The sequence below is a fragment of the Pseudonaja textilis genome, chromosome 2 (genome assembly GCF_049901715.1).
Source record: "Pseudonaja textilis isolate UNSWEBS1 chromosome 2, rPseTex1.2, whole genome shotgun sequence".
Lineage (NCBI taxonomy): Eukaryota > Metazoa > Chordata > Lepidosauria > Squamata > Elapidae > Pseudonaja > Pseudonaja textilis.
In genome coordinates, this window is record NC_141991.1 from 182,042,170 (window position 1) to 182,068,278 (window position 26,109).

The 26,109-nt window shown below is 42.2% G+C and overlaps 1 protein-coding gene across 1 annotated transcript in view; it reads right to left on the reverse strand.

Annotated features, from left to right (window-relative positions):
• MTAP (methylthioadenosine phosphorylase) overlaps window positions 1-25,575 on the reverse strand; it is a 30,039-nt gene extending 4,464 nt beyond the window's left edge. The window contains exons 1-8 of the mRNA XM_087926562.1: window positions 25,421-25,575; window positions 25,225-25,333; window positions 17,130-17,216; window positions 16,074-16,132; window positions 14,510-14,677; window positions 9,025-9,127; window positions 3,823-4,062; window positions 170-292 (exon numbers count right to left, since the gene is read on the reverse strand). Coding sequence (XP_087782688.1) covers window positions 170-292; window positions 3,823-4,062; window positions 9,025-9,127; window positions 14,510-14,677; window positions 16,074-16,132; window positions 17,130-17,216; window positions 25,225-25,257 — 813 coding nt within the window. The 5' untranslated portion in view covers window positions 25,258-25,333; window positions 25,421-25,575. The remainder of the gene's footprint in view (window positions 1-169; window positions 293-3,822; window positions 4,063-9,024; window positions 9,128-14,509; window positions 14,678-16,073; window positions 16,133-17,129; window positions 17,217-25,224; window positions 25,334-25,420) is intronic.
• Window positions 25,576-26,109: the final 534 nt, after the last annotated feature.

Here is a 26,109-nt window from a genome sequence, read left to right on the forward strand (position 1 = left end):
GGACTGTCTGTACTGTACCAACCGTAGTTAGTTTTTATTGCATTGGAGCTTTCCAAGGTAAACTTACCCTGGGGGTGGGGCTTTGCTCATTAAAAGTATTCTGGAAACTTTAAAAAAAAAACCACCCACATATACTTAAATAACAAATTAAATAGAAACATCAAATTACTTTCAAGTTCTGGTGGGTTTCTGACCATTCCATGGATCCAATCTGAGGTATGGCAGTGAGTAGCAAACTAGTTGCTTTGTTTGCATTCTCCTTCAGCGTCTTTAGAACTCTGTCCACTGAGACCTAGAAGAACAAGATAATCATTAGGCTCTCTTCATTCATATATACATATATATATTTGCCTTGCGTGAGTGGGTTACCACAAAAATTGAAATTAAACCAGCCAACTACACACTTTCTCTCTCTCCCTCCCCGCCTCCTTCTCAGAATAGAAACCCTCAGAATTTGATCTTATTCCCATTTAAAGGTAAAGATTCCTCTCGCACATCCGTGCTAGTCGTTTCCGGCTCTAGGGGGCGGTACTCATCTCTGTTACAAAGCCGAAGAGCCAGCGCTGTCTGAAGACGTCTCGGCGGTCATGTGGCCAGCATGACTAAATGCTGAAGGTGCATGGAACGCTGTTACCTTCCCACCAAAATGGTCCCTATTTTTCTACTTGCATTTTTACATGCTTTTGAACTGCTAGGTTGGTAGAAGCTGGGATGAGTAACGGGAGCTCACTACGTTACGCGGCACTACGGATTCAAACTGCCGAACTGCCAACCTTTCTGATCGATGAGCTCAGCGTCTTAGCCACTGAGCCACCGCGTCCCATTTACACAATGGGATTTACACAAGAGTAAATCCCAATAAACAAAATATAGAGTATAGAGATGCAGGACAATATCAAACGTTAGGTATGTTCCAGTATAATTTCAATCAAAGCAATTCAGAAAAGTTTTCGGATAGATGCAGACAAATAATCTTGATCACAGTAACACTTTAACACGTAACTTTATTATGAGCATCCTCACAAGGATTCCTTTCTCAAGGAAAAACAAAACCTGCCTAATATATCAAACACATTTAACAGAATTTTATTTTAAAAAGTCAATAGCTAATGTGAAAAAAACAACCCTAAATAGGATTAAGGTTAGGTAAAATGTAGTTACGTGCACAAACACATATCCCAGTAACCATTAAAAGGTAGTCAGCACCATATATTGGTTAGCACGGACCAGGTAGCCAGGGTTCAAATGTACCCTCAAGCACAAACGCTTTCTAAGAGATTTTGTGCCAGTCACTCTCTCAGAGTCTAGCCTATCTCAAAGGGCCACTGAGATGGGGATATAATAGAAAGGAACGCTACATATACCATAGAGCACTAGTGGTGCAGTGGCTAGAATGCTGTGTAACTGTGCTCACTGCCAGGAGTTCGAATCTCACCAGGCTCATGGTTGACTCAGCCTTCCATCCTGCCGAGGTTAGTAAAATGAAGGCCCAGATTGTTGGGGGCAATACGCTGACACTGTAAACCCCTTAGAGAGGGCTCTGATTACAATTCTTCAATTGTAGATTTCTCAAATGGAATTCAATAGGCACCCACTTACAATTTTAGCACATTTAAGCTCTTTACTATATTCTACTAACGACCAGGGGTGATTTATTTTTGCGAGAGTATCTAGGAAAGTATCTCTTAAGCAGCAAGACTCATTGGCGTACATTTGTGTTCAAAATATAGCAACTTCTCTTTGATTGTGAACTCCCTTTACGGACAAGATCAGCCAATCAAACAGCATCCGTTCAAGCAACAGTAACAACAGTGAACAGCTATTGTTAGGGGCTTAGATCAGGGTCAAAAAACCCACACTCAACCATAGAAGTTCACTGAATGATATCCGGGTCTTTCATTATCTCTTATCCCAACATATCTCTCCCAGGTTTATTGAGTGAAGGAACAGAAGTAGCCCTTGAGTTACCACGGCTCATTTAGTGACCATCTGAAGTTACAATGGCACTAAAAATGACTTACGACCGTTTTTCACATTTATGACCATTGCAGTATCCCCATGGTCACCTGATCAAAATCCGGACACTTGGCAACAACTGACCCAAATCTGTCACCTTTGCTGTGTCCCAGGGTCATGAACCTTTTGCGACCTTCAAACAAGCAAAGTCGGAGGCTCTTTACAGCTGTGTTATTCACTTAACAACTTCAGCCATTCACTTAACAACTGGGCAGGAAAGGTCATACAATGGGAGAAAACTCACTTAACAACTTTCTCACTTAGCAACAGAGATTTTGGTCTCAACTGCCCATCGAGAGCTACCTGTATTAGGAGAAAATGTGCATGGAAATGTCTACCTGGAAATAGGTGTTATATGAAAACTACAAGTGTTAACAACTGTGGCAAGAAAGATAGCAAAACGGGGCAAAATTCGCTTAACTGTCAGGAACAGAAATTTTGGGTGAAGGCTATCTATACCGCTGACTTTACCATAAGTAAGAGAAAGCAAAGGTTTCTAATAATTACAGTGGATTGGTAAGTAAGTCGGTCTTACATTTGCTGGAGTGAAGCTTCAGATAAAAACAGAAGCTGCTGAAACCAAAGAAATGGACATGTGATGGTAATGAATGGTGACAGTGCTACTGCTGGAAAGTTGCCTTTAACAATAACCTCCAGATTAACTGCTCCTGGAAGGTGCTGTTCAGCTGGGAGATTCATTTGCTATTTAGTAATCCCTGGAGTGCTCTTTAATAAAGACCTCATACTCTCTTGCCTATTCTGCTATTCTCTCAGCTCATTTCCCTCCAGGTTTACTCCTATCTTCCTTGGTGCAATTATTGCTCCCATTCCCCCCCCACTCCAAATTTTGACCCTATTTTTCTGTATGTGCTTGTTTATTTAAATGTATGAAAGCAACTGTGTATTATTTATGAAATTTATCTGACTGTCTGAAACCAACTGGATTCTAGGCAGCATCCAGACTATATGAACTATACAAAATACACACAATAAATGTGTTAAATAAATGAATAGCATATTACTAAAAGTGTAACAACAAGTCAGACTATAAGAAGTCAAACAGTAAATAAGAATAACTTTGAAGGCCTTCTGGAACAACCGTGTTTTCATCTACTTCTAAAAGGACGGAGCCACACATACTTCAGATAACAAGTTGTTCCACAGCAAGGGAGCTGCTATTGAGAAGGCCTCCAGTCCAGGCAACAAGTTTATTGTATACAAAGACTGAATTATAAAATTAGCTGAACATACAGAAATGAATCTGACAAATCTGGTCAGGGAAAAAAAATAGCACAATCTTTTCTTTGTCTTTTTGCTGAAGGAGGAAAAAACCGAATTGATAGCTTGGGAATTAAAAAGGGCCAAAGAGGATGGGAAGAAGCGTGAGATGGTAATGACTTATAAAAAGAAGGGTGGAAGGCATAACTAAATGTTTTTTCTCTTTTCGTTCCCTTTTTTTCTTACTATCTTTGTTTTGTATACTTTTACTGTATCAAAAAAAATTCACACACACACACTGCTCCTTTCTGTCTGTGTGGTTTGTATCAAGCATGTACAGTATGTGCATGTATGCATAAATATTACAAGTATGTCATATGCACTCATTTCTTCTCACATCCTGGAAGCTGGGGAAAAAAAACTGAGCTCCACATAGATTGTCAGAATTTGTAATTTTTCCATCTTTTTTTTTGAGAGGGACTCATAATTTTGAGAGGGAAAAGTAATACGCAAGTAGTATAATTCCAATTTTTGTGTCTATGCTCCTGAAAGTGCGTATCCCCAAGGAAAACAGCAACTTTCACTCACCGTTTCCTCATGTTCTTTCCAGCAGTCATAATCGGTTGCCATGGCGATGCTCGCATAGCAGATTCCCACCTCCTTTGCCAGAATTACTTCTGGGACTGTCGTCATATTGATCACATCAGCTCCGCAGCTACGAAACATCAAGCTTTCAGCCCGAGAACTAAAACGTGGTCCCTCAACTGTAATTACCGTCCCCTTTGAGTGACACTTGATTCCAAGCTTTTTGGCAACATCCAGGAGAACCTGAAATCATCAAGGGAGATAAAAAGCTACCATTACTTTAATTCTGGGGCTGTACGTGTGTGTGTGTGTGTGTGTGTGTGTGTGTGTGTGTGTGTGTGTGTGTGTCATTTGTGTCCCCTCCAAAAATTAACTAGTATCTCATACAGAATATCAATGTCATCTCTATTATCTCAATTTTTTTTCCTGAGCCTGCAGTGATGTTCAAGTGTAATAAAAACACATCTTGAGGACAACAACAAAAAATACATTAATTCAATACAGTAATGCTTTTAAAAAATCATTGCTTTATTTACCCTTGGGACAAACATTGGGGGTGGGGGGGTTGGGGGGTTGGATTAATGATTTACAAGGTTCCTTCCAATTCTGTTAATTTGTTATACTTTGTTTTCTGCATGCCAACAATAGCCTCATTTGACCTGGAAAATGAAACGCTAGGAAACAGAAGAATCGAGTGGCTGAGGCTAAGTAAAAAAGGGAAGTTGATTGAGTTTATATTGAAATGTAAACATTATTCCCCATTCTTCTATTTCTGTTGCTTTGAGAATTTGAGGTTGATCAAATTGTTTGGAAGGATGCTGGGTACATACAGAAGGCCTTTGGGGCCCCTTGAGGTCATAGAGATTCAGGTGACATAACCCCAGATCTTATCTATCTATCTATCTATCTATCTATCTATCTATCTATCTATCTATCTATCTATCTATCTATCTATCTCTCACTTCATAAGATTTCTTCAAGCAAATGTAATTCTCACGTTATTTTTATTTTCTAGTTCAAAAATGCCTGTAAATCGTATTTCAACATGCTGAAAATCTAAACATGGATGGATATACAGTGGAGCCTTGGTCGCAACCATAATCCATTCCCAGACTCTGGTCGAGACCTGATTTGGTCATGTCTGGAAGCATGACCGAAATGGCGCTGAAGGGGAAATCAACGCGGAATGTTCAGACTTCGTTCGCCACCCAATTTTTGAATAATGACCTGGGAGCGTTTGCGACCTGAGGTTCCATTGTATCCACTCTTTACTTTATAGCATTTGATGGCATAAGCCAGGATAAGGCAATCCCTCTGCCGCCTCACAATTCTGACAAACTTTAGATTCTGAAAGAGGGAAGATTGAAATATCTGTTCTCTCCCTACTTGCTTTTCCCCTCCTGACTTGTATCACGGCCATTAATTTTTCCGCAAGGCGATTTCTTCAAGGCTGAGGATCAGCTTGTTCTCAGTGCTTAAGGCCTAATTCTGGATGCTCTTGATTTCTGTATGGAGAATGTCCTTTAGCTAAACTACCTTATATCTCCTAAGACTCATTCTGGCAAAGCTTAAGATTACAGAGTCCTTTTAATACAAGATGGCAAATTCAATGCTTTGGGCTTCTATCCCAAGTTTTCTTTTTCTTTTTTTGAAAATTTTATTTGGGTTTTCACAAAAACAAAATACAAATAAAATATCTTTTTTTTGGAAATAGCATGGTCCCAGGTTATCATTTCTTCATACAGACACAAACTCAATTTCATGCTCATTTTTATGTTCTGTTCCATATCTTATTACTGTTTTATATTTTCTACATAGTTTTTCCCCTCTTTTAATTTTCTCAACTTTATTTTAATTATCTCATCTCAATTCAAATTATTATATTTATACTTTTGTCTGTCCTGTTGCGATTTCATATTATCTTTTCTCATTAAACAAATTTTCCCCTGTAGTTACTAATTAGAGTATGACACCTTTATATCTTTTAATTTTATCCATTCAAACTCTTATTTAAGCTTCAATGTATACCTTTAAGATTATAGCATTCAATATAATACATAACTTCCAATCGGATTCTATTGGTACATTCTTAAAATACACACTATATTCTTAAAAAGAAAAGATTATATATATATGTAAATAAATCACACATTCCATTCTAATTCAATTCTATCATTAATATTCATTAAAATCTTAACATCTTTAACATTTCTTTTCAATTAAATATCATACTTCCTTGGGAACACTTATAAACTTTCCAAATTTAATTCTTTTTTCCCCCATATTTCTCATTTACATTTTTATAAATCATTAATAATAATTAAAATGTTCCCATCCTTTCCTAATTTAATTATCTCATTCACTTTAATTCATATAATTTATATTTCCTAAGACTCGTTCTGGCAAAACTTAAGATTACAGAGTCCTTTTAATACAGGATGGCAAATTCAATGTTTTGGGCTTCTATACCAAGAGTTTTTTCTATGTTGTCACAAGAGACTTCTGGATTTTGCAGAAACAAGGTAGCAGCTGCAATGCTGGTGAATCCCTACTCACACTCATGTCCTAATCACCTCCTGTTTTGACTTTTGCAATACATGCTACATGGGCTGCCCTTGAAAAGCATCCAGAAGCTCCAGTTGGTGCAAAATGCAGCAGCCAACGTGATTTTGTGCAGACTTTACTTGCCGATTTGCTTCTGGGTACAATCCAAGATGCTGGCTGTCACCTTTAAAGCCCTCCATGGCTTGGGACGAGGTCATCTGAGGGACCGTCTCTTGCCAATCACACCCCCCTGACCCACTAGAGTGGGGAGGCAGGGAAAGTTGCCGGTCCCATCCCATGGGAGATACATCTGGTAGGGCCCCGTAGAAAGGCCTTCTCCGTGGTAGCTCCCTATCTCTGGAACATCATCCCTCGGGAAATTAGATTAGCCGCCACTCTGACACTCTTTTGGAAGGCCCTGAAGACGTGCTTTTGCCAGTGGGCCTGGGGAACCCAGAGTGGGATGGAGCCTGTTAAATAGTTGATATGAGTGAATGTGTGTTGACGCCGGGATGGGGATTATTTTTTTTATTATTTTTATTTTTCTCTTATATTGTGTTTTTATATCCTGTAAGGCGCCTTTTGTTGCAATGAGTGAGAAGGCGGCAATATAAATTTTCCAAACCAACCAACCATCCAATCAACCAACATAGGCAAATGGGGAAGGGGCAAGGAGAACTATAGCAATAGCACTTAGACTTACATACCGCTTCACAGCCCTCTCTAAACCCTTTACAGAGTCAGCCTATTGCCCCCAACAATCTGGGTTCTCATTTTACCGACCTCGGAAGGATGGAAGGCTGAGTCGACTTGGAGCCTGGTGGCATTTGAACTGCCAAATTGTAGGCAGCTGGCTGCGGAAGTAGCTTGCAATACTGCACTCTAACCACTGCGCCACAGAGGCTCCTTATGACTATAGTCGTAAAGACCTCGGAAGACCTTACATTACTTACTGCAATATTTCTCAACCATCCGTGAGATAGCTGGGCAGTCCGTCATCTCTGCCTCAGTGTTTTTCCCAACCTTGACGCCTTTAAGATGTGTGGAGTTCAACTCCCACCATTTCCCAGTCAGCTTGTTAGTGAGAGAATTCTGGGAGTTGAAGTCCACACTTCTTAAAGATGTCAAAGATTGAGAAACACTGACCTAAAGATTACTGACTGCCCAAGTATTTCACTGAAAGTTGAGAAACTTTCTGACAGTGAGAACAATCAACCAATGGAACAGCTTGCCTTCGAAGTTGTGGGAGCGCCATCTCTTTCAAGAAGAGATTGGACTGCCATTTGTCAGAAATGGTGTAGGGTCTCCCGCTTGGGTGGGGGGTTGGACTAGATGACCTACAAGCTCCCTTTCAACTCTGATTATCTGTTAAATCTGAAATATTGCAGTAAGTAATGTAAGGTCCTCCAAGGTCTTTATGACTGTAGTTCTCCCTGTCCCTTCTCCAGATGACTAGGGATTACTACCTGCCCAACTATCTCACTGCTATAATTTTTGACATGACAAATAACTAAAGGGAGAATCAGCCTTAGTGCAATTTTCAATCATGTGCAAGATTCATCTAGCACAATTATATACAGCAAAGAGGAAAGGCTGTATGTGTTATCTAGCATCCATCTAGCTGCATATATTAGTAGCGGAATGGTAGGAAAATAGGAATATTAGGAAAGCATTCATTGTTGCAGAGAGGTTGGCACGCCTTCTTATGGGAAGTGGGGAAACCCAATCAGTCATATTTTCATAGACACCTAATTAGAGATTCACTATTAACCAATTGGAAAAAAGTACGGAAAAAACACTATTTAAAAGTACCGATTTGGCTATCGACAATGGAGGCAATGGTTCATCCCAACAATTTGGACATCACAAAAATGATCAAATACAAAGACTTATTAGATTCACAAGGAAAACTGAAAACACAACAAGAACTACAAGAGCGAGGATTCAAAATTGATCAGGGGGTATATCTCCAAATCCATAGTAGATATAAACAAGATAATAAAGATTTCGGAATTTATAACAAACTTCAGCACTTAGATAAAATTTTATTAGGATCAAACAAAAACAGATATAACTAAATTTTACAAATACTTACTGGAAGTAGAACTAGAACAAGAGATAGTCAAAGGAAATAGGATAGCTTGGAGCAGGAATGTCGGACGGAGTATTACATTAACAGAATGGGAAAGGACTTGGAACAGAAACAACAAGGAAAACATTCATTGCTCAATCACAGATTGAATCCTATACATGTAGTCCTCGACTTACAACCACAACTGAGCCCCACGTTTTTGTCGCTAAGCGAGACAGCTAAGGGAATTTGCCTCATTTTACAACCTTTCTTGCCGCCGTTGTTAAAGGAATCTTTGTAGATGTTAAGTTAAATAACGCGGTTGTGAAGTGAATCTGGCTTCCCCGTTGATTTTGCTTGTCAGAAGTTCGCAAAAAGGGGACCGCGTGACCGTCGTAAATATGAGTCACTTGCCAGGCACCTGAATTTTGATCGTGTGACTGCGGCAATGCTGCAGCCATCAAAAGTACGAAAAACAGTCATAGGCCATTTGCGCTGTGGTAACTTTGCATGGTTTTCATGGTTACTAAACAAATGGTTGTAAGTTGAGGACAACGTGTGCTAACTTCCGTAATATAAGATCTACTAACTTCTCTTGTTTTGGCACAGAAAGGTTCCGCCATAGAAACATGGCACACTCCTGGGAGGCAGGAATTAGTCCCATCATAGAAAGTGAGATGCCTTTTTGTTGTCCTGCAAAGAAAAGAAAAAATTACTAATCAGAGAAGACTGTGTAAGATTTGTAGTACACATGGATGTAAATCATGAGTGTCCATCCTTTCGGCTTTCCTTAACTGAACAGGAATTGTCTTGGGCTGTATATAAAATATATAATGTATGATGATATAAATCCCATAATAATGTTAAAGAGTTTAGCATTTTGTGGCTTCCCCATTGACTGAGCAGGGGTCACCAACTTTTTGGACCTCAGGGACCACCAAACTCATAATTTTAAATCCTGCGGACCATTAATATGAATTTTGACTGACGGCGGCTTGCTGATGTTGGTGGGAAAGTCGGTCCCATATTCCAGAGCTGCAGTAGTCACAGGACTGGCCCTTTGGTCATCCCGGGATGATTCTTTATTTGGGATCGCAGGATACTGTCTCCAGCTCTGTTCTCAAAGAGACTTTTGGCTTCATGCAAGGAAAACAGCAGAAGTCTCCCTTTCTCTCCCCCAAACTCCGCCAGAACTGAGTCGTTGTGAGACTGGTCATGCTGGCGCAGTCTCTTGGAGTAGGATGCCTTGCAGGGTCCCAAAGACGCATTTCTGGTGGAGTTTGGGGGAGAGAAAGACACACTTTCGCTGCTTTCCTTGCGTGCAGCCAAAATGTTCTGACCCAAACCCTTTTCCAATAAAACAAACACGAACCAAAGGGAACAGAAACCTTTCAATGATTCTTACAAATCCCCGGTTAAAAGGCTGCTGCAAACTAATTAACTTTGATAAGCACAAGCCTCACCAAAACTGTGCAAGGCTGCCAAGAATAACAGATAAGGTTACCTAGAGATATTTTACAACACAAGAGTCTTCAAATACCAACTTAAGATACTGCAATGTCCACGAGGCTGGAGTTTCAAAACGTCTTTGCTTCCTACAAAGAACATTCGCTTCAGAGCTAGCTTTTATCTTTTTGAAGGAGGGGCCATTACCTTGCAGCCTTACTCCTGAGTTGCCCATGCTGCTGCAGCTGCTCTTTCCTGCAAGCAGCCCTGCGCGCACTTAGCACAGGCTCCTCAGGAACCACCTCATCACTGCTGCCAGCCCCCATAATCTCTGAAGACAGCAGTCCAGTCCCTAATGGTCCTGGCCCCTCATCTGAGTCCTCGCTCTCCTCAACCGTCCGCACCTGCTGCCGGATAACCACAACACAAAAGCAGAAGAAAGAAGCGGAAAGAAGCAGCCCGATGGCCAGGCGCAAGTGGGGCAAATTCCCCCACCCACCCGTTCCCCCCTCACTACGTGTTGTTCACAATGCAAGCAACGCAAGCCTTGCGTTCCCACGGGCCATGCGGGTGGTGCAGCCTTGTGTTCCCATGCAGCCTGGATTAATTGTTTGGGGGTGACATTTCTCTGTAGACCACCAAAATTTTCTTGCAGATCAGCAGTGGTCCCTGCCCCACCGATGGGCGATGGCTGTTTTAGAAGGTTTCAAAAGGGGATCACATGACCCCCAGGACATTGCAACTGTCATGAGTCAGTTGCCAAGCATCTGGATTTTGATCATGTGACCATGAGGATGCTGCAGTAGTCGGAAGTGTGAAAAACGGTCATAAGTCACTTTTTTGCAGTGCCGTTTTAACTTTGAACAATCACTGAACGAACTGTTGTAAGTCAAGCTCTACCTACATACTTTAGGTTAGAAGAAGTAACATTATCATAGGCAAATTTTAATGGAAAGCAGGGGAAACAGCATCCTCCAACTAAAAGCAAACACTGTGGAAACAAAACACACCCACATCCTTCTAGTTGGGAAGATTGTAATAACAGCTCTAAATTATACTGGACAATCACAGTAACAGAATTACAGTTTGCTGGGGGTGGTGGTGGAATGAAACCTATTCCGACAGACGCTTAGAAAGAGGCCTTAAACAGAAGCGAGACCATAATCTTAACTGATGATTAGAAGACTAGAAGTAAAAAAAAAAAACATGGAAAAACAAAATGCTTTCCAATTTTGTAAATCAGAACCGGCCCTAGCATTTGGTCAGAATGCTATTTGGTCAGCAAAATTCAGCTGAAAACATTTGTGAACATACATAGCAAATGGGCCTGGGGGCGGTTGGAAAAAGAGTATACTAAAAATAGCCTCAATGCAATCCTGCCAAGACTTCAGAACTTCAACCCTTCTCACCAACCCTATCAGCACTACCAAAGGCAACGAACGAGAAGAGCTGTCAAATCCAAATATCTGGAAGGAATCAGGTGGCCGGCTCGTAATGCAATGTGTAAGGGAATGAACAGGAACATGCTGCCACTCCTGCCAAGAAGATATGGCCTCTTGACAAATGACTCAGAAACCCATCTTCAGTACCTTTGCTGCCAAAGTTCCAAGCAACTATTACGCCCACGAGAAATATGCAGGCTTGCAATGCAATGAGAGACTACTCCAGTGGGAGTAGAACTCCCAGAATTCTCTGGCGATGGCCATGATGACTAGGATTCTGGGAATTGCAGTTCTAACATGGGGTAAGCATTAGGGAGGGGGCACAACGTACAGCTGCAGCAATGACAACATAATTGGGGGACAGGAGAGTGAAGCTACTACCATACTTCACACAGCAAGAAAACTAATGCGATGCTGCGCTCATTTATTATTATATTCAGCTGCAACATATTGCTGTGACAATAAACAAATTCGATTACAGCTACACTTGGGACTACAGCCTTCTTTGGAAGCCAGCATTTAACCTGGGAATCAATTATTTCAGCTCATGGTTTGATTCTCAAGAAGCCGAAGTTATGTGCAAATCAGATGCTTGCGTGTTGGCTCGAGAACTCCGCTTGGATTTCTTGTGACATGGTGGGCATCTTTAAACTAGAATCCCTCAACTTCGCTTCAAAATGTAGCCTCAGCAGCAGCAGTTGGGGAGAAAAAGGACTATCACAAGTGTTAACTTTTTTAGAAACAGGATTTCAAAAATGGATCTTATGGAGTCTAGCCATTATAAACTGTCTTGGCAGTTATAGGTAGCCTTTGACTTCCGACCACAACTGAGCCCAAAATCTCTGGTTGCTAAGTGAGACAGTTGTTAAAGAGTTTTGCCCCATTTTACAACCTTTCTTGCCACCGTTGTTGGGTGAATCACTGCAGTGGTTAAGTTAGTAATATGGCTGTTAAGTGAATCTGTCCTTCCTGTTTACTTTGTCAGGTCGCAAAAGGTGATCACATGACCCTGGGACACTGCAACGGTCATAAATACAAGTCAGTTGCCAAGCATCTGAATTTTAATCATATGGCCATGGAGATCCTGCAATGGTCATAAGTGTGAAAAATGATATAAGTCAGTTTTTTTTCAGTGCCTTTGTAACTTCAAATGGCCACTAAATAAATAAGTCGAGGATTACCTGTATTTTAATGCCTGGGAAATTTACTTAATCCATTTCTTCCAACCCAAATTTCAGCCAACTTCACAATGGGGGGGGGACGGGGACGACACTAGATTCACTTAACAACTGCACTGATTCACTTAACAACTGTGGCAAATGGTTGTAAAGTAGAGCACCACTCCACTTTACAACTCACGTAGCAACCAAAATTCTGGGCTTGGTTGGAGTCATAAATCGGGGACTATAACAATGGGATAAGGAGATAAGATTGTTTTGGGGAGAGGGGAGGCACCCCACACCATTGGAAGCACCGCCAGCATTCAAAGGTGACCAAACCATCATCCAGAAAGCATAGGAACTGAGAAGTGGTCTGTGGTCACCACCTGCAGAGCCACTCCTTTATTGGGGATGTCTTGCTAACTGCCTATGCTTTCCACCTGTTGTCTATTCCATTTGCACAACAGCATGTGAAATTGATTGTCAATCAGTGTTGCTACCTAAGTGGACAGTTTGATTTCACAGAAGTGTGATTGACTTGGAGTTACATTGTGTTGTTTAAGTGTTCCCTTTATTTTTTTTGAGCAGTGATAATTCATATTTTTAATAAATTACATCTATCAAAAATAGTAAATTAAGAAGAGTTAGGGTTTTTTTTATAAATTGCATGTATAAACAACAGTAAATTAAAGAGTCAGTGTGAGGTCAGAAAAATATCCTCTACATCTCTCCACCTTTATTTTTTTGAGCAGTGTATAGTTCTGGTTTCGGGAAGACTTGCAGTTTTTAGAACAGAGATTTCCTGTTCATCAGAGGAAAACTTTACCAGCGTTGCTAACTGTATGGGTTGATTGGGCAATCTAGAACCAAGAACAGAGGTAAGGAGGGGGCAGGTCTGTTCCTCTCAGTGTGGTTGAATTTGTTCTGGGCTTCTGGCAGCTTCTAAAGGAAGTGTGGTTTGCTACTGTGCCTGTTTTGACACAAATGCCCCGTGGAAACTCTTGATGGCCATCTGTTTCTAGTACTTTTTCCATCTGTCATCCACTGTGATTAAGGAAGTCACCTAAAGCTAAAGAGATGTGTTAGCCAGCCTTATCAAAATAAATAAAGCAATAAAGAAATTGTGAAGTTACAATGCATCCATGAAGAGTTTATCCTTTTATCTTGTCTTCTAATCTATATTTCTTCTCTGGAAGATTGGAATTATCGGAGGGACAGGTCTGGATGTTCCCTTTATTTTTTTGAGCAGTGATAATTCATATTTTTAATAAATTACATCTATCAAAAACAGTAAATTAAGAAGAGTTAGGGTTGTTTTTTATAAATTGCATGTATAAACAACAGTAAATTAAAGGGTCAGTGTGAGGTCAGAAAAATATCCTCTACATCTCTCCACCTGCAAAAAGAGGGGAATGTGTCATTTTCCCAATTACTTTAAAAATACATTCAAACATCTTGATGTTTTTTTAAAGCTTCCATCCTCTCTCCCTCTGTTGTCCATGTATTCTCTCTTCCTAGCCACAGATTATCTCCTGCTTCCCCACCCTTGTACTTTCCTTTCTTGCGAACTTGGCGGAAGAGCTGGGGAATCTCAGCAGAATAGACTTATCCAAGACATTTTGTTCTCTAAGAAGGAGAGAAAGACAAATAGGAAGGCAGCCCGATACTTTTTCAACGCTGCCAAAGGACAGAAGTCTTTCAATAAGTAAGGCAGCATGATGGATTGTTTTTCTGGGGTGGGGTATCATCGTACGGTGATATGGAGAAATGTACGGCAGTTTCTTAATCCCCTGAGACCTCTCCTCCTCTTCCTGTACATACTTCTGCATGAGAGGTTAGCTCTCTTCTTGGAATAAAACAATGTGCTAGCCATTACTGATTAAAAATAGCACTTAATGCATTTGACAGAAGTCGATTTTTGGAATGGTATCAAAGTTAGCAGAATCTCTTGCCATATTAAGACTTGATTCTATTTCCTATTAGTTCTAACTCTACACAGAACCAGATTTCACCCCACCCCCACTTACCAGTCTATGAACTGGTCAATTATAACAAGATCTCCGGGCTGAATCTCTTCCCGTAATGAACCACAGGCAGTCGTCACTAATAGATGAGTGCAACCTTCTTCTTTTAGTGCCCACATATTGGCACGGAAATTGATATTTGTTGGCATGATAGAATGATGCCTCCCATGCCTAGGGAAAGAGGAGAGAGAAGGAATCTGGTTAAGACTAAAAACAGAATATAAAAATGGAGAATAATACATGGACAATACTGCTTCTTGACATCCGCACTGCAATCACAGCAGACCGTGCCGGAGTGTTTTCAGGTTGAAGGCTCATATCTGGCCTTTTTTGAGTGACAGGACAAGAGGCACATTCAGAAAGTGAGGTGGGATAGAAAAAAATTACGTTTCATTTCATTGTAATGGCATTGAAACTGTATCGTTGTTTTGTCTATAGGACAGCTCATTGGTTGAAATGATTCCCCAGAGCACTTTTCTCAGGCAGGGGCTTTGAGTTTCATTGGAGCTACGGATAATTTATCCCAACCTTATGCAAATGTGAATTGAGGAGAACACTGGTCACCAAGACCAGGGTGAGAAGAAGTCAAACTGGGATTTACCACATGGTGGCCCCTTGTTGCAGTCCCTGAACTCACTTATTATAAGCTTCTAGAGTGGTCAATCCAGAATGGGCAGATTATCTATGTTACTCACCTTGTAGACCAGATGAGCAGACCTCAAGCTGCAGGTCATGAAGTTCTTGGTTCATATCTTAGATTTTTTGTTTTTTAAAAAAAGTGTTTGGACTGAGAGCCTTTATCATGCTTATACCCATAAGGGACTTTTTTTTTCTTGGAGTCCTTGGTTTCTCTATCCTAAATCATAGTTCATTTGGCAAGGAAGCTCATAAGAAAATGAAAAAGCATAAATTAAGAAACTTACTCCATTCAATAAAGGTTTCCCCTATCCAGTTGTATCCGACTTTTAGAGGGTGGTACTCATCTCTGTTTCTTGGCTAAGGGAGCCACTGTTATCCGAAGACAATTTCCATGGTCCTGTGGCCAGCTGAGAGGCATGGAACGCGGATACCTTCCCACCAAAGTGGTACCTATTTATCTATTTGCATCCTTTCAAACTAAGTTTGCCGCAGCTGGAGCAAGGAACGGGAGCTCATCCTGTCGCGTGGCGCTCAAGTCTTGAACCCCAACTGTCAACATTCCAACTGATAAGCTCAATGACTTTAACCACTGAACCATCCCGTCCCCAGTTCAATAAAGTATATAACCCTGTATCTGGAAGATTAGAGTAATTGATATAATCTTCAAACTCAAGATAGGCGATTCATGGTGATTATGTAATTTTTTGTGAAAGCTGCTACTTCCCACCACCCATACTATGCCTTTTATCAGCTGCCAGATTGGTGAGCCTCTAGAAAGCAAGAAGAGATGATGGTACAAGGTAACTTTTGCAGAGCAGATGTCAATCCAATTTGCATTGTTAGCAAGTTTGGCTTGATTATGATAAACGGCACATCGTTTTTTTTTAATGCAACGCTAATTCATGTGTTTTAAAGGAATTTCACATACCTGGATAGAAGCACACAGTCAATGTTTTTTATCTTTCCTGAAATCAGTGCATCAGATGGCTGGAATTGAAAACAACCCACATTCAATCATATACTACAGAAGCATCATAAAAACCCCACCAACAAATTAAAAAAAATCTGATTTGCCACTAATGCAGGATCAAAATGGAAATCCATTAGGCACTACAATCCTACACATTTAAGCACATGCAGAAATGAATCACGATAGGTTTTGACAGACTCTGCTGCCAGCCAAAATTAAATGTACAAAAACCAATTACAAAGTCACGTTGTACATTCTTCAGAATATTACAATTCCAGCAGGGGTCCCCAACCCCCCGCCCATGACCTGGTGCAGGGCAGCAGCCCATTTGCAACTGGGCCATAGAAGTGGTGGGCAAGCGTACGTGCATACACATACCTGTATGCCCAAAGCTGCATTCGTGGAAGTGGCATACGCTTGCACACGAAGACATCCGTTTTTCCCCCTACCCTCATATCATCATCTTTGCCGAGCTGAATTACAGGATCAATAGCAGCAGGCCACCAAGCAATAAATGGCTATTCTGGGACCTGACCGCTTGGGTTTCTTAGTGAATGCTATGAGGCTAATTCAAAGTACAGAACATCCCAGAAAGACAATTTTGCAGCATCAGTAAGTAGCAGGAGGGGATCCAGCTCTGATTCTATGAGAAATATTCCACCGGTATGAGATTCTATGAGAAGTCATGAAGAGGACAGTAGCTGATAAATCTGAAACCTATATGAAGTCACACTTGTGAATACATCTGTCCCACTGTACGTACCCAATATGTACAAGCCTTTTTCATGTGTTAAATAAGGAGAGCTGAATTCGTGGCCCCACAGCCAGCTGCCATGGAATCCCCTTGCAAGTGTTAATCAAGCTATGTTAAAAATGCAATCAAGCTGCAAAGGTACTGGGTATTTTTTCATAAAAACCTATGAGGAATCCTTGGAAATATGGCTCTACTTCATGTGTTTTCCCTAGCACAATATACACACACAAAACAAAGATAGCTTTGTTACCTATACACACCTTTCCGTATGGCGTATCAATGTGTTTCTCTGTTCGACCTTCTAATATCTCAGGATCATCCAGACCTGTCCCTCCGATAATTCCAATCTTCCAGAGAAGAAATATAGATTAGAAGACAAGATAAAAGGATAAACTCTTCATGGATGCATTGTAACTTCACAATTTCTTTATTGCTTTATTTATTTTGATAAGGCTGGCTAACACATCTCTTTAGCTTTAGGTGACTTCCTTAATCACAGTGGAGGACAGATGGAAAAAGTACTAGAAACAGATGGCCATCAAGAGTTTCCACGGGGCATTTGTGTCAAAACAGGCACAGTAGCAAACCACACTTCCTTTAGAAGCTGCCAGAAGCCCAGAACAAATTCAACCACACTGAGAGGAACAGACCTGCCCCCTCCTTACCTCTGTTCTTGGTTCTAGATTGCCCAATCAACCCATACAGTTAGCAACGCTGGTAAAGTTTTCCTCTGATGAACAGGAAATCTCTGTTCTAAAAACTGCAAGTCTTCCCGAAACCAGAAATATACACTGCTCAAAAAAATAAAGGTGGAGAGATGTAGAGGATATTTTTCTGACCTCACACTGACTCTTTAATTTACTGTTGTTTATACATGCAATTTATAAAAAAAACCCTAACTCTTCTTAATTTACTATTTTTGATAGATGTAATTTATTAAAAATATGAATTATCACTGCTCAAAAAAAATAAAGGGAACACTTAAACAACACAATGTACCTCCAAGTCAATCACACTTCTGTGAAATCAAACTGTCCACTTAGGTAGCAACACTGATTGACAATCAATTTCACATGCTGTTGTGCAAATGGAATAGACAACAGGTGGAAAGCATAGGCAGTTAGCAAGACATCCCCAATAAAGGAGTGGTTCTGCAGGTGGTGACCACAGACCACTTCTCAGTTCCTATGCTTTCTGGCTGATGGTTTGGTCTCTTTTGAATGCTGGCGGTGCTTTCACTCTAGTGGTAGCATGAGATAGAGTCCACAACCCACCCAAGTGGCTCAGGTAGTGCAGCTCATCCAGGATGGCACATCAATGCGAGTTGTGGCAAGAAGGTTTGCTGTGTCTGTCAGCGTAATGTCCAGAGCATGGAGGCGCTACCAGGACACAGGCCAGTACATCAGGAGACGTGGAGGAGGCTGTAGGAGGGCAACAACCCAGCATCAGGACCGCTACCTCCACCTTTGTGCAAGGAGGGACAGGAGGAGCACTGCCAGAGCCCTGCAAAATGACCTCCAGCAGGCCACAAATGTGCATGTGGCTGCTCAAACGGTCAGAAACAGACTCCATGAGGGTGGTATGAGGGCCTGACGTCCACAGGTGGGGGTTGTGCTTACAGCCCAACACCGTGCAAGACGTTTGGCATTTGCCAGAGAACACCAAGATTGGCAAATTCGCCACTGGCACCCTGTGCTCTTCACAGATGAAAGCAGGTTCACACTGAGCACATGTGACAGACATGACAGGGTCTGGACATGCCGTGGAGAATGTTCTGCTGCCTGCAACATCCTCCAGCATAACTGTTTTGGCAGTGGGTCAGTAATGGTGTGGGGTGGCATTTCTTTAGGGGGCCCTCTATGTGCTCACCAGAGGTAGCCTGACTGCCATTAGGTACCGAGATGAGATCCTCAGACCTCTTATGAGACCATATGTAGGTGCGGTTGGCCCTGGGTTCCTCCTAATGCACAACAATGCTAGACCTCATGTGGCTGGAGTGTGTCAGCAGTTCCTGCAAGACAAAGGCATTGATGCTATGGACTGGCCCGCCCGTTCCCCAGACCTGAATCCAACTGAGCACATTTGGGACATCATGTCTCGCTCCATCCACCAATGCCACGTTGCACCACAGACTGTCCAGGAGTTGGGGGATGCTTTAGTCCAGGTGTGGGAGGAGATCCCTCAGGAGACCATCCGCCACCTCATCAGGGACATACCCAGGCGTTGTAGGGAGGTCATACAGGCACGTGGAGGCCACACATACTACTGAGCCTCATTTTGACTTGTTTTAAGGACATTACATCCAAGTTGGATCAGCCTGTAGTGTTTTTTTCCACTTTAATTTTGAGTGTAATTCCAAATCCAGACTTCCATGGGTTGCTAAATTTGATTTCCATTGATAATTTTTGTGTGATTTTGTTGTCAGCACATTCAACTATGTAATGAACAAAGTATGTAATAAGAATATTTCGTTAATTCAGATCTAGGATGTCTTTTTTGTGTGTGTTCCCTTTATTTTTTTGAGCAGTGTAATACTTATCTAGACTTCAGTTCCCAAACATCCATAGCCTCAGTGAGATCAATGGAAGAGAGGAGGTCGCCCTCCCGAACGCTCTCTAAAAAATTTTCTATTAAGCCCCTTAGGGTATAAATGGCCTCCGGGCTTACAAAATGGCTGCTCACGTCATGGTGGAAGGCTTGAATCCAAGATCGCCACTGACTACAGGAAAATAGGCTCCAAGATTGAAGAATCGCTCCTTAGGCTATATAGAGCCCGAGTGAAGTCAGCAAGGACAAAACACAGCAACCAGCTACACGATCAGCTGGCTGGAGCTCTTATCAGTTTGCCGATACAGAGCTCTGTAACGCTGCTCCCAACGTTGCAGGAGAGAGAGAGAGAGAGAGAGAGAGAGAGAGAGAGAGAGAGCCCTGTTCTCCTGGAAGAGCAGCTGCCCAGATCCCTGGGAGCTGCTTGAAGAGAGGAAAAAAGTACTGAAGATTGCTGGTGATTGCTATCTAACAGAACACTTTCAGAGACACAGCTACTGACTGAAAGGAGCTGAGTCAAAAGCTGAGGTCTCTCCCGGGGGCTGGCTTTTATATCTTAGTACAGACTCAGCTATGACGTCATAGGAAGGAGTCAACCCATCCTGGGCTCTCGATGCAGCATGGAGGAGAAGCATCAAAGCTGGAGAAAGCTCATATGTAACATTAGAGAAGTAGCTTCTGGATCTTTCTACTGCAAAGGTCTTCAAACTTGACAAGTTTAAGACTTGAGGACTTCAACTCCCAGAATTCCTGAGCTAACATGACTGGAAGATGAATTCTGGGGGTTAAAGTCCACAAGTCTTAAAGCTGTCAAGTTTGAAGATCCCTGTTCTACTACATGAGATAGAATGGGCAACGCCAGACCAGAACTCTTCGCCTGTTGCTCAGTTAGCTCTTTTGGCTACTGGATGTCTTAAACCTTATTTATTTTTAAAACTTATTTGCCGCCTATCTTATGGTGCTACTCTCAGTGGCTTACAACAATAAAGGAAGAAAATGAAAGGTGTGTAAACAGAACAGAGTGAAAGAATAGAATAAACAGTAAAAAAGGAATACACTGAAAGTATATCGATAAATCTTGCCACTTAATTTCTCCACAAGAAAGCTAAAAACACAACTTCAAATAAAGCTTTTAAAAATCCAGGCCAAAATATTTTTTTGTATCCCAACTTTATTATTTTTATAAATATTTCAAAATGGCGAACATAGCCAGCATACCTTCTTTCTCCTAATTTTCCCACAACCACAACCGTGTGAGGTGGGTAGGTTTCACAGACAGGCCTGCAACCCCCAAGATCAAATCACTGGCCACATGGCTACAACTTCCAAACCAAAGATGGTCCACTCATGTGGTATGGAAATTATCCTGCATCGCATTGTTTCATTATTAACTCTGTATATTACCAGGATTCTCCAGGACTCATGCTTCTCTAGGGAAGCACTCTTATAGCACCTAATTTCCACTTGTAAATTTACTTAGAACATACCTTCTGCTATTGCATGTAAAAAGGCAAGATAAAAGAACAGTAAATAAACAAACCACTTTTAAGGAACCTTAGGATACTTTTTTCTGGTCCCTTTGCAGAAGTCTAAGAATGGGAAGATTCCGTAAAACATTGCTTTAAAAGTCAAATTAGCAAAGAAGCCATTGATTATGATACACAGATATTTTTTTAAAAAAAAAGCAAAGCCCTGTTTGATATCAATCCTACAGAAGTTCTTAAAATATCCTGTTGTATTTTTAACTACATAGTTTTTATGACATTATATATAATTAGAACTTTGCTTTCCTTAGAACAGAAGGCAAGGGTCTTTTGATATTTGCCATAGATTCTGTGTGACATATTATCACATAATGGGAACTTGATAGTTAATGGGCTGGTTGAACAAGAAAGCCCCAAAACAATAGGCAGAAGGGACGAGAATTATGTAAACTCTGATTCAAGTTTCCCATACAGTAATTTATCTACTATACTGTATGACATGATCTTGGCAAAGTAATTGCTTTTCTGTTATCTAAGGTGAATCAGATATAAGCAACTTTATTATGGAGTCTTACTCACAAAAATATTTCCTAACATCACTGCCTTAATCACTCCCAGATAATATGGTAGATAATACCATAAAACAGGGGTCGCCAACCTTTTGGACCTCAGGGACCACCAAAATCATAATTTTAGATCCCAGGGACCACTAACCGATTCTATGGGCATGGCTTGGTGGTCATGTGACTGGCTGGGCATGGCTTGTATGTAAATATTATAAATATTTATATAAATATTTAATTTTTTTATAAAAAAGAGCAACGTTTACCCAAAATCAGGCAAGGCAGGCAGATTGAGTTGCTCACAGAATCATTCGGTGATCTATCTATCTGCCATCGGCTACCTCAGTCTCTCAAATTTGCTTGCCCTGAGTCTGCACTGAATTTGCTTTCAAAGGCTACCTAGAAAGCAAGAAACCCAACCATTTCCTGCTTCCTAGCTAATCTAAATCTCCCGGCAGAGCAGAACAGATCATGATCAGAAAAAGGAAAAATAGCAGTTTAGCAGGCAAGTTTACTGGGTAAGGAGTGAGTGGGCGGGGAGGGTTCCCACAGGCCATGTGGGCTGCACAGCCTTGCGTTTCTGCACAGCCTGGATTAATTGCTGGGGGGGGGTGTTCTCTGGGGGTGAGATTTCTCTGCGGCCCACCAAAATTTTCTCACGGCTCACCGGTTGGTGACTGCTGCCATACAAGACACTCTGCATTTTGATCCAAGTTAGTCCTCCATTTACAAGCATTTGTTTAGTGACCGACTGTCAAAGGTGACTTATGACAATTTTTCACCTGTAACACCCCCATGATCAAATTTTGGGCACTTGGCAACTGGCATGTATTTATGACAGTTGCATTGTCCTGGGGTCATACAATCACCATTTGTTAACTTTCTCAGCTGGCTTTCAACAAGGTCAATGGGGGAATCTAGATTTGCTTAACAACTGTGTGATTCACTTAACAACTCCAATGCTTCATTGAACAACTGTGGCAAAATGGTCATAAAATGAGGCAAAGTTCACTTAACAACTGCCTTGCTAAGCAATGGAAATTTGAGACTCAATTGTGATCTTAAGTTGAGGACGACCTGTACAGTAGAGGGAGATAAGATATAAAAGTCTACCTTAGTCCATGGGAACTTCATGTTACAGTCCTATAAGAACATGGGTTGACCAATTTGTTTCAGTCTACGTTCTCCCATCCAAGCCTTGACCTATGAATGGTTTGATTGACGAAGCTGCAGTTTGGCTAGGTGGCCAATGCTCTCTAAAACACGGGTTGCCAACCTTTTGGACCTCAGGGACCCCCAAACTCATAATTTTCAATCCCGGAGACCACCAATATGAATTTGACTGACGGTGCCTTGCTGACATTGGTGGGAAAGTCAGTCCCATATTCCAGAACTGCAGTAGCCACAAGACTGGCCCTTTGGTCATCCCAGAGCAGCTGCTCCTCCACCTGTGTGCACCATCCTGCCATGGACTGGAGAAGCTGCTGCTCTGGGATGACCAAAGGGGCCAATCTTGTGACTACTGCAGCTCTGGAATATGGGACCGACTTTCCCACCAACATCAGCAAGCCACCCTGGGGCGGATTTCCCTCCTCCGCCATTGGTTTTACCTTCCAGTTCCAGCTCACATGGCTCTACTCAAGGTAAGGTTTGCGTTCAGCCGAAAGGTGGGGGCCAATGGGTGGGTGGGTCATGTGGTGGCACAGCCTTGTGGTTCCTGTGCAGCCTGGATTAATTGCTTTGGAAGGAGTGCTGTGGGCGGGGGGGGACATTTCTCTGTGGACCACCAAAATTTTCCTGCGGACTACCAGTGGTCCCTGGCCCGCTGGTTGGCGACCACTGCTCTAAAGGAGTGTCTTTTGACTTCTCTGTAACAGAAGACAGGCTTAGTGGATTTTGCTACTATAAACCACACGTTTACCTAACTAAATACATTTTTGTCTGACCAAGAAGAACAGGAAGGAACTATAGTGGCTTCCTTGGTGAAGAGGGAAGCAACCTGGGACTAAGAAGAAATGTCCTAACAGTGTGGACAACTAACCAAGGGAACAATAGCTTGCCTTCCTTCAGAAGTTGTGGGTGCTCCGTCACTAAAGATTTTTAAGAAGAGACTGAACAGTCAACTTGTCTGAAATGGTATAGGATTTCCTGCTTGAGCAGGAGGCTGGACTAGAAGACCTCCAAGGTTCCTTCCAGCTGTATTCTGGTCAATCAAAAAGTGACTTTATTACTGGTAGCAACCATGCAGATCATGAAAAGCTAGTCAGGGTTAAACCTGGTTAGCACTTAGATTGGGAAATATCAGAAGAATCAACCGGGAATATTAAAACATATATATCTCTCAAAACAGCCATCAGATTTTCATCGGGCACACAAGAAAATAATACATCCATATCCATCAAATCATCAAGAGTTGAGCATGCTCAGGTTTAGGCACGCTCAGGTATAGGTGCTAGTTTTTGTTACATTTTCACGTATCTGTATAGCGTCTGGTTTTTTTTCCAGATCTGCTTTCTGCATCAGCAGAACAGCGGGAGAAAAAAAATTCAACCTCACAGGTAGGGCTTTGTTTCTATTGTACAGGTAGCCCTCAACTTCCAACCACAATTGAGCCCCAAAATTTAGGTTGCCAAGCCAGAAATTTGTTAAGCGAGCTTTGCCCCATTTCACGACTTGTCTTGCCACATTTGTTAAGCAAATCACTTGCAGTTTGTTAAATTAGTAACACGGTTGTTAAGTGAATCTTGTCCGAAGGTCGCAAAGAGGGGATCCCATGACTCCGGGGACAATCCGTCCTAAATATGAATCAGTTTTCAAGCCCTTGACCACAGTGATCGTTTAAGTGTGAAAAATGGTCCTGAGTCGCTTTTTTCAGTGCCGTTGTAACTTCGGTCATTCAGCGAACTATTGTAAGTCGAGGACTACCTGTATTGCTTTCCACGGTATCTAAAGAGCCTCCAAAACCCAGTACAACAGTACTCCAAAGCCCAGCGATCTCCAGTTTCAAATTCCAAGGAGGTTAGGGAAAGAAAACAAAAAACAGGAGCTCTCTATCGGTTGCATTGTGCTTGAAGGAGGCAGGCAGGCAGCCCCACGATCTATCCAGCTCCGGGCTTTTCTATCTGAAAACGGGGAGAAAAATAAATCCAGCCTCATGGCCGATCCGCAGAAGGATCAAAAAAAGAAAAGAAAAAAAGAGGCGGGTGGAAAAGAGCTCGAATAAAGTCCAGCGCAAGCGGAGCCAAAAGGGTTGGTTACAAGATAAGGAGATCAATGGTGGCAAAGCTGAAAAAAACCCTTTTCGAAAACCGGATTTTTTTTTTTTTGCCACGATCTGATTCCCCGCTCTTTCCCCTTTTTCCAGCCCGCAGCAACAACAACAAAAACGTTTACACAATTCACACCTGGCGCGCCTTTGCTCTGCAGTAAATCTTCCCGGGCTTCCAGCCGGGTTTGCAGCCCGGGAGAGCGGAAGTTTTTCAGTAAACCCTTCCTTCCCCGTCCCCTGTCCCCCGCCAGAGAAGCCAGGCACCACCACCACCGCCGCCGCCGGAGAGAATAAGCGCTGATTCTTAGGCCGGCCCAAAAGGTGCGGCGAGTCGGTCTCTTCGGAGCTTCTCCCCCGTGCCGAGGCCCCGCGGGCGCCTCTTTGCACAGCCCCGAGGAAACCGCTCGGTTTTTGGGGTGGTGGAGAAGATTCCTCACTCCCCAAAGCCGAGGGGGCGCTCGACGAAAACGGCGGGCCAAAAAAGGCTCCTTACCTTCACGGCCGAGCAGACGGCAGATGCAGCCATGTTCGCCCGGAGAAAGAGGAAGGAAGGAGGCGGTGCCGACTTCTCCGCCCAGGGATGGTTCTTCGTGCCGGGAAGCCTGAAATATGGGAGAAAGGGGGAAAAAAAAATTCCAGCGTCTCGCCTTGCGCCGATATCGTTGCGCGAGTCGTCGTTCCCCACTCACCCGGTTTTTCTTTCGTTCTTCAGGGACGGAGGTTTTGCAGCTCTTTTAAAAAAAAAAATTATTTCATTTATCTCTTATCTCTTAGAGCCGTCCAAAAACTGAGGGCGCCGCGCCTCGTCAGGCCGAGGCGACTTCCAACCCCGGCACACGTTTGAAAGCCGCCCAAAATCGATTTGGGGGGAGAGGGGGAGAAAAGAAAACAAAATGTGATCCTCGTGATCCAATGGACGTATCCGGGCTTTGATTTTCTGCTGAGCTCAATTTGGGACTCTGATCAAACGGGAGGGAGGAAAGATTACGCTCACACAAATATGGAAGAAAGAAAGAGAGAGAGAGAGAGAGTGTGTGTCCAGACTTCTTTTTTAGGGTGTCTTTTTAGACCAAGGAATAAAATGGAGGGAAAGCTTATAAGCAAACAAAAATTGTGACGTTGCACAGTGTTTATGGACATCTCGGATAATCTAATGCAGTGTTTTAATTTTGTAGTGGGGAAGCCTGTTCCTAAATAAAGTTCGTTTTAGCACTGATTTTGTTATTGAAAAGGAAATTATTTCTGCTCTTGGGGGGGGGGGGGCAGAAAGAGAAGCACTAAAGCAGACCTGGTTAATGCTTTTGAATGGGAGAATCGAAAATCCCATGGTTGTAGCAGGAACTCATAAAAATTCCAGAAGATGGCAATAGCAAGCTAT